This window comes from Oreochromis niloticus, linkage group LG23, assembly GCF_001858045.2.
Source record: "Oreochromis niloticus isolate F11D_XX linkage group LG23, O_niloticus_UMD_NMBU, whole genome shotgun sequence".
In the NCBI taxonomy this organism is placed as follows: Eukaryota; Metazoa; Chordata; class Actinopteri; order Cichliformes; family Cichlidae; genus Oreochromis; species Oreochromis niloticus.
In genome coordinates this window covers 12,983,383-12,996,519 of record NC_031986.2, presented here as the reverse complement: position 1 = coordinate 12,996,519, position 13,137 = coordinate 12,983,383, and the positions used below count along the sequence as shown (strand labels likewise).

At 37.9% G+C, this 13,137-nt stretch overlaps 1 protein-coding gene across 1 annotated transcript; it reads right to left on the bottom strand.

Moving 5' to 3' along the window:
- Positions 1–8,920: 8,920 nt before the first annotated feature.
- Positions 8,921–9,817, bottom strand: LOC112843873 (uncharacterized; the record flags this gene model as incomplete). Its single annotated transcript, XM_025903084.1, has 1 exon — positions 8,921–9,817. A coding segment is annotated over one exon (897 nt), but the record flags the coding sequence as incomplete, so codon positions are not given.
- Between the last annotated feature and the right edge of the window lie 3,320 nt (positions 9,818–13,137).

Below are 13,137 nucleotides of genomic sequence, written 5' to 3'. Positions count from 1 at the left end.
TCTATATTCTCATTTTCAGTGTTTAAGTGTTTGAAATGGTCAGAGTTTTGGTTTTCTGGGGGTCTTTTGTTCTCTGCCTGCGTTGTTTGTTTCCTGTTCATATTTTCTACTGATGGGGAAAGCGAGGTTTTGTGAAACACTGAAATGTTTGAAGCAATCGTATCAAGGCTACGAAACAATCTGAAACCAATCTCCACAGGGACACCTGGGCACTTTTCCTATTATCACATCTTGATAATAATGATCTGTGAAACAATTGAAACTGTCAAGAGATGTATTCTAAGACACTTCTTCAGCTTCGAATCAGAGAGGAGAAACACACAGTTTTTTACTTGCAGCAAGGGCGGTGACAGAAACACTCGCATGGAAGTGAGGGCTCTGAGACTCGCGCCGTACCACTGCCCTAGTCTTTATTTATATACATCAGTGGGTGCGTGTGTGTGTGTATGTGTGTGTGTGTATGTGTGTGTGTGTGTGTGTGTGTGTGTGTGTGTGTGTGTGTGTGTGTGTGTGTGTGTGGGTTCAGAGTGTGACCCCATAAAGACTTCCCTAAACCTGCTGGTCTGGAAGTCCAACAGTTCATCTAAACAAAAGGCACTTAGCTAAAAACAGACATAGATACGTTTATCCTATCATAAAACAATAAGAGAAGGTATGCCCTTTTCCCATGCTTGGAGGATGTGGGTGTGAATGCCAGAACACTCTGGAATGCACACAAAGCCCCTGCAGCCCACTAAAGATCACACACTCTATCACTACACAATCGATTATACACCTCTAAGCATATATGGAAACTATATGGAAATCATTAAAAGATTATACTGACTACTAAGTAAAATTTTCCATTGACAGAAACAAACAAGCTCTCCACAGTTATAAGCAATTATCACACCAAACTATGAATAACTGTGATCCACACATGTCTGGGAGAAATCCCCACACAGCAAAGCAAGAAAAACTATGATGCTGTTAAAGACTCTAGCTCTTACTCCAACTCTGCAACAAATAACTGATAATTTGGTGGAAGATGTTGAGCATGAATCCTATTTAACCTGTGCTATATAAACTCTTTAGATTATCTATCTCAGAAAAATGCAGAAAGGGTCAGAGAAAGAGAAATTCACAAGAAACAAAACATTTCCTGTATCTGGATCCATGTTGGGCTTCCACAGAGGTAATGAAAACGTGCAGGGTTGTGAATGGGTACAGTACATGTGGAGGATTTGTTTGTGTGCGGTGGGGATTGATGTGTTTACTGAGCTCCAAGCTCTCTTTTAAACAGGGTTTTCATCAGACATCGAGTTGTCAACTTCTCCTGCTGGTGATCACCTTAAGTCACCCCCTAAACAAGATCTAACCTCATGTGGAGTAAATTTGTGTAAAGAAAGTGACTTTATCTTTCATCAGTTCAGATAAACAAAACACTGATTATTCTCAACTGTTTTAAAGCTTCTGTGTCACTCTAACTAATTTCTTGGCAGACAGGATTTTGAAGGAGGACATAGTGGATTCCCCCTTTAATGAGCATATTATCAGTGAACACTGAATACAAATAACCCAAATGCTCATTAAAGAAGCAGGTTGGCCTATAAAGTGCTCTGTAGTTATCTAATGCAAGTGCTGTTTGTTTCAGGAAATAACCGCCATCTGTAATCAATCGATCGAGTCTTGCTTAGATGATGTGAACTATTTCATGGACCTTTTTTTTTTTTGTTTAATTATGCATCAAACTATGAAATTATGCAAATCAGTTGTAATTTATTTGAACAAATGAAGGGACAAGCAACTCCTTTTTAATTTCTGTGATGCATTTACTTCTTACACCTTAAACTAGATGTTAGTGTTCTCAAAGGTAACATGTCTCATGAAGGTAGGTACGCCTCGGAGGCGGAGTTGGTCTCGGGCGCCAAGTTTCGAAAGAGGTAAGCAGCATTCGGGAGCTGAGACGGGGAGTAGGACAGTCACTTTTCTCTGAGCACTGGATTGTGAGAAGAGGGGTCCTGTATAGAAAGACTAAGGCTTATTTTTAGGGAGATCCCTGTTAACTTGCCTAAGGATTTGGGGATAGAAGGGAGGGCCTAGGAAGATATCCTATGGGGATTTTTGTTTTGCGTTTTGGGTGAAGACGTAGGAATTTTTTTTTCGGGAGAATCCTGTTGACTTGTCTGAGGTTTTGGGGATAGAGGGGAGAGACGCTGGGGGGATTTTTTGGATCGTGAGAGTTTGTGACTCGGACTTTGATTCTAATTTTCCTGGTTCGTATTAAACAAATGCAAATAAATTGAAATAAAGTTTTCCAACAGGGCATGCAACCTGTATGTCTCGCCATACTGAATGTTACAAAAGCACAAGTTTAACTAAGCACTTTTGGTTTAACACATTTTCACACACACACACACGCATGGGCCCAGGCACAGGCGCGGGCGCGCAGACGTGCACACGCCCTGGACCAGAACAGATGGCGATAAAAAAGTAAAAAAAAAATAATTGGGGGCTTAAAATGAGAAAAATGCTATTGATGATAAAAATAGTTATTTTTAATAATCAAATAATTTTTTAATTATTGAAAATTAATGAGAGATTAAATATGATAATTTTATGAATATTATATATTTTATTAATATCATAATTTTATGGCTACCATATGTTTTATTACTTCCTTTATTACTTCCTAGGGTCATAAATCACTCAGTTTGACATAAACAAGACAAATAACACCAGGATCCTTTTTTAAGTAGCTGACGGCTGGTAACTGTGCAGGGGCGGGTCTAGCAAAGTTTTGCCAGGGGGCCAGGTAGGGCATTAACAGGGAAAGGGGGCACAAAGAAATACTTTTCTTTGTTATCTCATTTGAAAACTTTGAATAAATAATTATCTGAATCTTACAACAAATAGAATAGAATAGAATAGAATAGAATAGAATAGAATAGAATAGAATTCAACTTTATTGTCATTGCACATGTCACAGGTACAGGGCAACGAAATGCAGTTTGCATCCATCCAGAAAGTGCTTTAGTCGTGATATAGATATATTACAATATAAATTAGCAATAATAGAGATGTGTAAGTATATTACAGAAATGGGTCTATTATGGTATGTTATAATGTACACAGTGTGAAGTATGTTATGAATATTCTATAACTATAAGTATGTACAGGCTGTAGTGAGTACAAGCTATGTACAGGCTATGAACAAAAGTGGTCATCTGATTAAATGTATAGAAATCCATTATTGTATATAGTAAGTAATAAGTCATATATACACCTTAGTAAGCTATAGTACTTTTTCCTTAGGGGGGGATTCCCTAATATTTTTGCTGGGAGTTGGCAACCCTTTTAGTTGGGTTGCTTAATATTTCCACTAAGTACTCTTTAAAATACCAGAAAATACCAGAATAGGGGGGATGGTGTAGGTTTAAATTTAGTAGATTGATCAGTGTTGCTGAACTATAAAATGTTTTGGCTGCAGTGTATTTTTTGCATACAGGTATGACAGAATAATAATAATAATAATGGATTGGATTTATATAGCGCTTTTCAAGGCACCCAAAGCGCTTTACAATGCCATTATTCATTCACTCTCACATTCACACACTGGTGGAGGCAAGCTACGGTTGTAGCCACAGCTGCCCTGGGGCAGACTGACAGAGGCGAGGCTGCCATATCGCGCCATCGGCCCCTCTGGCCAACACCAGTAGGCGGTAGGGTAAAGTGTCTTGCCCAAGGACACAACGACCAGGACAGAAAGGCCAGGACAGAAAGGCCGGGGATCGAACCGGCGACCTAGCTTCAGTCTCTTGTTTTTTAAAACTTGATTATGAACTTATACAAAATGCAGCAAGATATTTATAAAAAACTGTTTTATTGATTACAAAATATCGAATTCATATCGGTATCGGCAGATATCCAAATTTATGATATCAGAATCAGTATCGGACATTAAAAAGTGGTATCGTGCCATCTCTAATTTTAAGATTGATTAAGATTAATTAATATTTTTAATTGTTTTATTTTACATCTTACCTTTTACCCTGCATTGAGTTGCTGCCATGTGATTGTCTGAGTGTACATCGTTCTTTGTTTCAAAATGGACTTAATGCTTGGTTGAACATACAGTCAAGTTTTTCTAGTTGTGATGTTTATATCCTTTAGCTTTATTTTGTATTTTCATGATGTAAAATGATTTGTTGGTTCATACCTATGAAGTTATAGTGTTTCTGAAAAGCCTAAAAAGATTAATTGTTACCAAAGTAAACTTCAAAACAGACTTTATTATATGATATAGTTTTAAAATTGGATAACAACTGACTTCAGAAAAATATAAAACAATGTGTTTTCACGATACCTGATTTTTAGCACTATGTATCCATTGGTTAACTTTCAGATCTGTAAAGTTCAGCTATCTAAGTTATCTATGTTTTCATTTTTAGTTTCCATTTGTATTTATATAGGCCGATGCACGGCCGATTCTCTGATGTGTATCTGTTTCTACCTGTGCTGATGCTAACATGACTAAAGCTGATCAAGCAACAGTAAATATGTGAAGCAAGGCAGAAGGATGTACTGATAAAATGAACAGAATCATAAGAATATAACAGCACAAGCACAGCAAATGCAACAAAAACATGTTTACATCAAATGGTATGTTATTTGAAATCTATATGAAACAATGACACATCTATGTTTTCCAATTTTTTGTATTTATTTATTTTTTCCACAATTGTCTAAATCAGTCTGGTACAGCTGAAAAGCCGAAGCAGCCAGTTCCTCTTCTTCTTCTTCTGCTTTGTTTTTTTTTTCTCTGGCACGGTCTTAGTTTCAGTTTTGACTTCAGCCAGCTTGGTAGTAAACATTTAGTGTCTGTCTTCTGTTTGTTGTAAAGAGTCATGTAGAGACACTGCAGTCTGTGGCAGAGAGTCCTGTTTTTCTTCCTTGTCCTGTTCTCCAGTGTCTTTTTCCACCAGAAGCTCAGATTTTCCATTTGCAGTGTTGGAATTTTGTCCATTTCGCTCCTGTGTGATTTTAATGTAGGACGCTTTGACTTCTTTCAGCTCTCAGTCAAGAAGCTCTACTTTCATGTCATGAAGGGCCTTGTTGGAGCAGAGCTGGGATTTAAGCTCACTGATTTCCATGTTCAGTGTCTCCTAGCCCTATGAATACCTTCCTGTTCCTTGAGATGGTTTTGAGCTTCTAGCAGCTGTTGTTGGAGTGTTCCTATTTGCTCTTGTTGAGTCCTGCATTGGACTTCAAATTCAGCCTCCTTCAGACCTACAGAGTCAGTGTGTGAAGCCTCTGTGGTTTGGTTAGAAGAATCCACACACTGCTCTGTGGTAGGGTCGCTGACGTCTTCATGCAGGACACGGATCATGTCATCCAGCATGACAACTGCTTGGTTGTCCTTTGTTTGAACCTCTGTTTTGCTCTTATCAGGCTTATTATTATCATTAGCCTCCTCCAGTTGCTCTATGAGCTCTTTAATTGTTTCTTCATGCTTTGTTTTGTCGGTGAACATCTGTGCATGAAGTTTGCTCACCTTAGACTGGTAATAAGAAGCCCTCTTATTAGCAGCTACCAGTTTCCAGTAAAGCTCATTATGGTGGTTTTGGGAGGCTTGTAGTTGATGCCTGAGAGCAGCGATCTCGCAACATGGATCATACTGGACTCTGCCATGATGGGGTCTAAATCTGGGATTGGGCTGATGTTGCCAAGTCCCTCCATTAGGCCCAGGGTTTTGTCCACTGGCGTTATTCACGTTTGCCTCTGTCTCCATATTCACGTCCTCCTTTGCTTCAGAAATAGGGAGGGATTCAGGGTTTTCCCTTTCAGAAGTTCCTTCAGGGTTTTCTGCCATTTCTTCATTTCTTGGCTTTCACAACCACTTCTATTTGAGCTTGCGCCACAGGACATGTTTCTGGATGTGGTGTTTTGGGTTTTTCAAGCTCATGTTTCGGTCTTTGCAAAATTGTTATTTTTGGTCTGACGACCATTTCCATTTCTGCTTCTGCCATTTTAGTTGTGTCTGCGTCGGCATCTGTGTTTCTCTGCATCTTCCTTATCTTGGTTTTAACAAAACAAGTTGCTTTGTGTTTCTGCCATTGGAGAGTTGCTAAAGTTGGCTGAATTCCTCCTTTTTTATGGATTTTGAAGACAGAATGTGATGACATCACAGGCTTTGTGCCTTTGAAGTGCTGTGATTGGATGCATTTAAAAATAAAATGTCCACAAACCTACTGTAAGGAAAGGCTTTTATTTTTAGTATATGTTGAATTAAATTATAATTAATTAATTAATTAATTAACAACAGGCTGTAGAAGGAAATTTTAATAGAGCTTTACTAACTCTTACTATTATATCCAATGTGGACAAATCTGTATAGATTTAGCATAATATATTAATCATTCATTTGAATAATCCATAATAATACGATTACAAACTCAATCACTGACCTGCGGCCTAGAGTGACCCGGTGCCACATGCACTTATTGACACCCTTACATTTGAACATGGTGTTTGTTATGGACAAATTGTGTTTTGCCGAGAAGTCCAGTGCCAGTCAGTTTAGGTACAGATCTGGCAAGTCGTTCCTTCCAATCAGGACCCTCCAGGTCTCACTGTCTTTTCCCACATGAGCATTGAAGTCTCCTCAGATAGGGTCCCCAGGTGGAGCACCCTCAAATACCCCACACAAGAACTCCAAGAAGGCCGGGTACTCTGAACTGTCATTCAACATATAGGCACAGATAAGAGTCCGAATTGAAGGCATAGGGAACAAACCCTCTCGCCCCCCGTGAAAAACTCCAACAAACAAGCAGCAAGCTGAGGGGATACTAAGATACTCACACTTAAAGAAATGATCTCCTGACTGATTCACATTACATGCCTTGCAGTTACATTATATTATCTTATTATCTTATTATTTCTCCATCTTTATTTAATTATTTTTGGTGGCAGATCAATACTGGAAAATGTATCTATTTATCTATCCACACAAAAATGTTACTATTTGTTAACTTGTGAATTTTTGCATGTGTTATTCTTTATCTTTAGTGCACGGTGATGAAGATGGAGAAGCTCAAGAAAAAGTGCGAGGAGAACAGGATTAATAGCATCCTGTGCTGTGAGATGGTGTCAAACGACAAAGAAGAAGACGATACTGAAAAGAAGTGGAATGTCTCAGCGTGACACACTGACTTTCCTCATGTGTGTTCATGACATGAACACAAATATACAACTGATATGATTCATTTTTCTTTCTCATTTTTTGTGTGAAACAGTATTTAAAAAATTTAAAGCATGTTTAGAACGACTGTTTTATTTTGAAAAGTAAATATTTTTAACTCTCCCACCAAACAATAAAAACAGTAATTTCCTATTTGAAAGGCATCAATCTACTGTGGTGCTGCAGCAGTCAGTACTCTACATCATTTTTGTTACACACGCATTCCCAATCTTACTGTACATACGGTAATTTCCTAAAAGTGTTTTTTCTCCAGCTGTGCCGAAATCTGCAGCGATTGGGACCAAACTCAGCTTATTGTAAAATAAATGATTATATGACACGTGTAACATCAAGTGTAGCAGAGATTCATTGGAATTTTAGCTAATGATGTTTAGATCCACTGACTGAATTCCACCTTCATACACACTTTAAACCATCTAGAACAAAGACATAAACAGTGTACTGTCAGTGTAGAGGATGGAAACCAGCCAGGACAACTCATGAAACATCTGCAGACATCTGGTTCAGTCCAGTTGTGTAAATCCACAAAGAGCAGCAGGTCAGCTGATCACAGCCTGTGTACACTTAGAAAATCAACTCGAGCTCTCAATAGAAATTATTGTGAGTTTTCATTCTGTTCTCCACACTGAGCCACTACAACTAATTTAGGGTCCCCACACCTGCTAAAACCACTTTGATCCCTGTTTTTTTTACTTGACTAAAGAAGTTGAATCAGTTCTTCAAATTTAATTACAGTATTTTATAGCAGTACTATTTGTACTTCTACTTACACATCTGCACTTTTGCCAACTCTTTTCATTCCCAGAATGTGGGCTGTGAAGGTACGAAAGGTGAGACAAGAGAAAAGAGTAAAATAGTTTATTTTATCATCAAAGATTTACAGAACACAACAATATTAGAGTTAAAATTTGAGCATGACAATTTTCACAAGAAAAGCTGGAATATTTAAAGAATAATATAAATACAAATAACTAAATAATAATCACAGTCAAGCAATTTTATGTGCAGAGAAACTTTTGCCAAACCCTTAACGGCTGAAGGAACAAAGAAAAGCAGGTTTGGAGGTCTGTGAGTGAGTGTGGCATTATTTCATTCTTACATTTCTCTTCATAAAGACAGCATTGGTTGGTTTGATTTCGAATAGTAGACGGCTCGCTGTTCAACCCACCAATGGATTTTATGCTATGGGGCACAATGAGATAGATGAGCTGCTTTTAGACAGTAGTTCAATTCAATTCAATTCAATTTTATTTATATAGCGCCAAATCACAACAAAAGTCGCCTCAAGGCGTTTTATATTGTACAGTAGATAGCACAATAATAAATACAGAGAAAAACCCAACAATCATATGACCCCCTATGAGCAAGCACTTTGGCGACAGTGGGAAGGAAAAACTCCCTTTTAACAGGAAGAAACCTCCGGCAGAACCAGGCTCAGGGAGGGGCGGGGCCATCTGCTGCGACCGGTTGGGGTGAAAGAAGGAAAACAGGATAAAGACATGCTGTGGAAGAGAGACAGAGATTAATAACAGATATGATTCGATGCAGAGAGGTCTATTAACACATAGTGAGTGAGAAAGGTGACTGGAAGGGAAAAACTCAATGCATCATGGGAATCCCCGGCAGCCTACGTCTATTGCAGCATAACTAAGGGAGGATTCAGGGTCACCTGGTCCAGCCCTAACTATATGCTTTAGCAAAAAGGAACGTTTTAAGCCTAATCTTGAAAGTAGAGATAGTGTCTGTCTCCCGAATCCAAACTGGAAGCTGGTTCCACAGAAGAGGGGCCTGAAAACTGAAGGCTCTGCCTCCCATTCTACTTTTAAATACTCTAGGGACAGCAAGTAGGCCTGCAGAGCGAGAGCTAAGTGCTCTAATGGGGTGATATGGTACTACAAGGTCATTAAGATAAGATGGGGCCTGATTATTTAAGACCTTGTATGTGAGGAGCAGGATTTTGAATTCAATTCTGGATTTAACAGGAAGCCAATGAAGGGAAGCCAAAACAGGAGAAATATGTTCTCTCTTTCTAGTCCCTGTCAGGACTCTTGCTGCAGCATTTTGGATCAGCTGAAGGCTTTTCAGCGAGTTTTTAGGACATCCTGATAATAAAGAATTACAGTAGTCCAGCCTGGAAGTAATAAATGCATGAACTAGTTTTTCAGCGTCACTCTGAGACAGGATATTTCTAATTTTAGAGATGTTGCGCAAATGGAAGAAAGCAGTCTTACATATTTGTTTAATATGTGCATTGAAGGACATGTCCTGGTCAAAAATGACTCCAAGGTTCCTCACAGCATTACTGGAGGCCAAGGTAATGCCATCCAGAGTAAGAATCTGCTTAGATACCATATTTCTAAGATTTTCAGGGCCGAGTACAATAACCTCAGTTTTATCTGAATTAAGAAGCAGAAAGTTAGCGGCCATCCAGGTCTTTATGTCTTTAAGACATTCCTGCAGTTTAACTAATTGGTGTGTGTTACCTGGCTTCATGGATAGATAGAGCTGCGTGTCATCTGCATAGCAGTGAAAATTTATGCTATGTCTTCTAATGATGCTGCCTAAGGGAAGCATGTATAATGTAAATAGAATTGGTCCTAGCACTGAACCCTGTGGAACACCATAATTGACCTTAGTGTGTGAAGAGGACTCTCCATTTACTTGAACAAATTGGAGTCTATTAGATAGATATGATACAAACCACTGCAGTGCAGTACCTGTAATACCTACAGCATGTTCTAATCGCTCTAATAGGATATTATGGTCAACAGTATTGAACGCAGCACTGAGGTCTAGCAGGACAAGCACAGAGACGAGTCCACTGTCAGAGGCCATAAGAAGATCATTTGTAACCTTCACTAAAGCTGTTTCTGTGCTGTGATGAGCTCTGAAACCTGACTGAAACTCTTCAAATAAGCCATTCCTCTGCAGATGATCTGTTAGCTGTTTGACAACTACTCTTTCAAGGATTTTTGATATGAAAGGAAGGTTGGAGATTGGCCTATAATTAGCTAAGACAGCTGGGTCTAGAGATGGCTTTTTAAGTAAAGGTTTAACTACAGCCACCTTGAAGGCCTGTGGTACATAGCCGATTATTAGAGATAGGTTGATCAGATTTAAGATCGAAGAATTAATTAATGGCAGGACTTCTTTGAGCAGTTTTGTAGGAATGGGGTCTAAAAGACACGTTGATGGTTTGGAGGAATTAATTATTGAAGTTAACTCAATTTTTTTAATTTTTTGTACCAGTCCAGCCCTGCAGGTTAATACTGGCAGTGTCACCATGCCAGCTGTATTTCATCATCAGCCAGTGTTGTTCTTTATACATCAGTATTACCAAAGTTTACCATAAGGCAGCATAGAAAGTATTTACTTGCTTTCAGGTTTCATTCAAATGTTAGTCTTTTCATTTGTTTCCCCACTTTTTCCCTGTTTCAAAATCAAACACCAGTTTGTAAGAAGATCATCTTCTTTTTTTAATAGGCAGATAAAGTTTTGCATTGGCTAATTTGGCAATTGTATGTTAAAAATGTTTGTATTTTAATATTCAAAAATGTTTTTGCCAAAAACATATGTGCCCTATATGTCAGTAAAAATACTACGCAAATATTGCTGTCCTTGAATGCTGAGTAAACACTGACAAAGCACTGATTGTATCTCTTGTACTTCATCAACGCAGTATCTAAAAACTTTGCACCGTAGTGGTTAAAACCTCATTCTAATAAGAGTCAAAAGCAAATTCAGTTATTAGTTTTACAGGGTTATTGAATGATGGTTAACGGTTGGTAGATTTTTTTTTTTTTAACATTATCTGCCAATTACATCTGCCACCCTTCTCCAAATCTGTGCCCCTACCTGGCCCCCCAACAAAAATTTTCTAGACACGCCACTGAAGATAATTAGAATGAAAAGTACAGAATTAGAATGAAAAGAACAGGATTTGAACGAAAACAACAAAATTAGAATAAAACAACAGAATTAGAATGAACACGAAAGAATTTGAATGAAAAGAACAGAATTTGAATGAAAAGAACAGAATTAGAATGAAATCAAAGAAATTAGAATGAAGAGAACCAAATTAGAATAAAAACAACAGAATTAGACAAAAATAACAGAATTTTAATGAAAACAACAGAATTTGAATGAAAAGAACGGAATTTCAATGAAAACACTGGAATTAAAATGTAAGCAACGGAATTTTGACAAAAACAACGGAATTAGAATGAAAACAACAGAAAGAATTTGAATAAAAAGAACAGAGTTTAAAACAACGGATTTTGAATGAAAAAAACTAAGTTAGAGTGAAAACAAAGGATTTTTGAATGAAAACAACAGAATTAGAATGACAAGAACGTAATTTGAATAAAAACACCAGAAGGAAGACTTGAACATTTGTTTAGACATCTTGAACAAGTACGTAGAAGACAAGATTCACTAGCTGGAGAACAACACACAAGCTGGAATGACTCTTCAAGTTTGCTGGTGACACAGCTTTGAATGACTTCAGAACCTCAAGCATCAATTTTGTATTCTCGTGGTACTGGCATTGGCATGTTTTTCGATCTGATGCTCTTGGCGATGTGATGTAGAATGGACGCAATGATAAGAAGGATGAATAACTAAGTTGAATGTTTGGGTTTTGCTCGATAAATGCATTGTGAAGGTTTTGCATAGTGTCTCTCATAATCATTCTTTGACGTTTTACTTTTCCTCTGGTGATGGTGTCTTTCTTATCTGTTGTTATTCTTGCATTGTTTTAAAAAAAAACTGTGGACACTTGAAGAAATAGTCTGGAGGAAATTAGGCTTTCTTTGCTTTGGTATGTTTTCTCTCAGTGTTTTGTAACTCAAGCCAAACTCCCGAACCCTGTGCATCATGCGATTTTTCTTGAGTATTCTGCCAGATAAAGACAACTTTGGTTGCTGTGATGTATGTTTACCTTGTTTGTGAACATGATGAGCATTTTTTTTTCAGCTCAGAATTCAACGCATGGTGGAAAAGCAGTGCTCGTTTGATAAAAGGGTTTCTGAGTTCACTCCCTTGAATCATTTTCTGCGTTTGAGTCCGAGATGAGTCTTCCGTCATCTCACAAGGAATGGGCCTTTTCCGTTCAAGTTGCTTTCTAAGCTTATCTTTCTCTTTTTGTAACTTGCCAAGTTTGTCTCTGAGTGCTTTAATCTCTCTGGAATGCCTTTTTCTATTTCTGCATCTTAATAGTTCACCAGCAAGTAGCTGCCTACTACTGCTTGATTCCTCAAAATTAAGGTCTAAACTACTCTGTGGCTGTGTGTTTAGACCTTGCTGGACATTCTCTGCTTTTTTCCTCCGTTCTCTCGAGTCTCTCTGTGCTTGTCTCCAAAACCTTCTCTTCTGCCTTTTTTCTCTTTCTTAAGTTTAACATCCAGGAATGCATGAAAAAAGAATTTATGAAGTTTAACAGAGTTAGAAGTTAGCAGGAAGTTAGCTCGCTTGTTTCCACCCAACCATAAAATACATTGTTCTGACTGACAGATGATTAAAAAAAAATTTTAACGTACAGCTCTGCTATCACTTCCAACATAAATGAAGATAGAAAACTAAATAGCAGTGACGTTTGTAGGGTTACTGAAGTTGGGCTAGCTGGTATATAATGATGTGCTACATGATCAATAGCGACACAGCTATGTTAGCATAACATAAACACATTTGCACACTGAAGCTGGAAGATGAACGGTAACTTTTTAAGGGTTTTTAGGGGCTTGTTCAGATTAAAAAGAACAAGATAGAAAACATTAAAACATGTTAAAAACACAACAGTCTTAATAAACACAGAGTTGTTTGGAAAGCAGTGTTCATACATCATCACTTAAAGACCGGATAACAATGAGATTAAAGATAAGGCAAATTCAGTAATATTC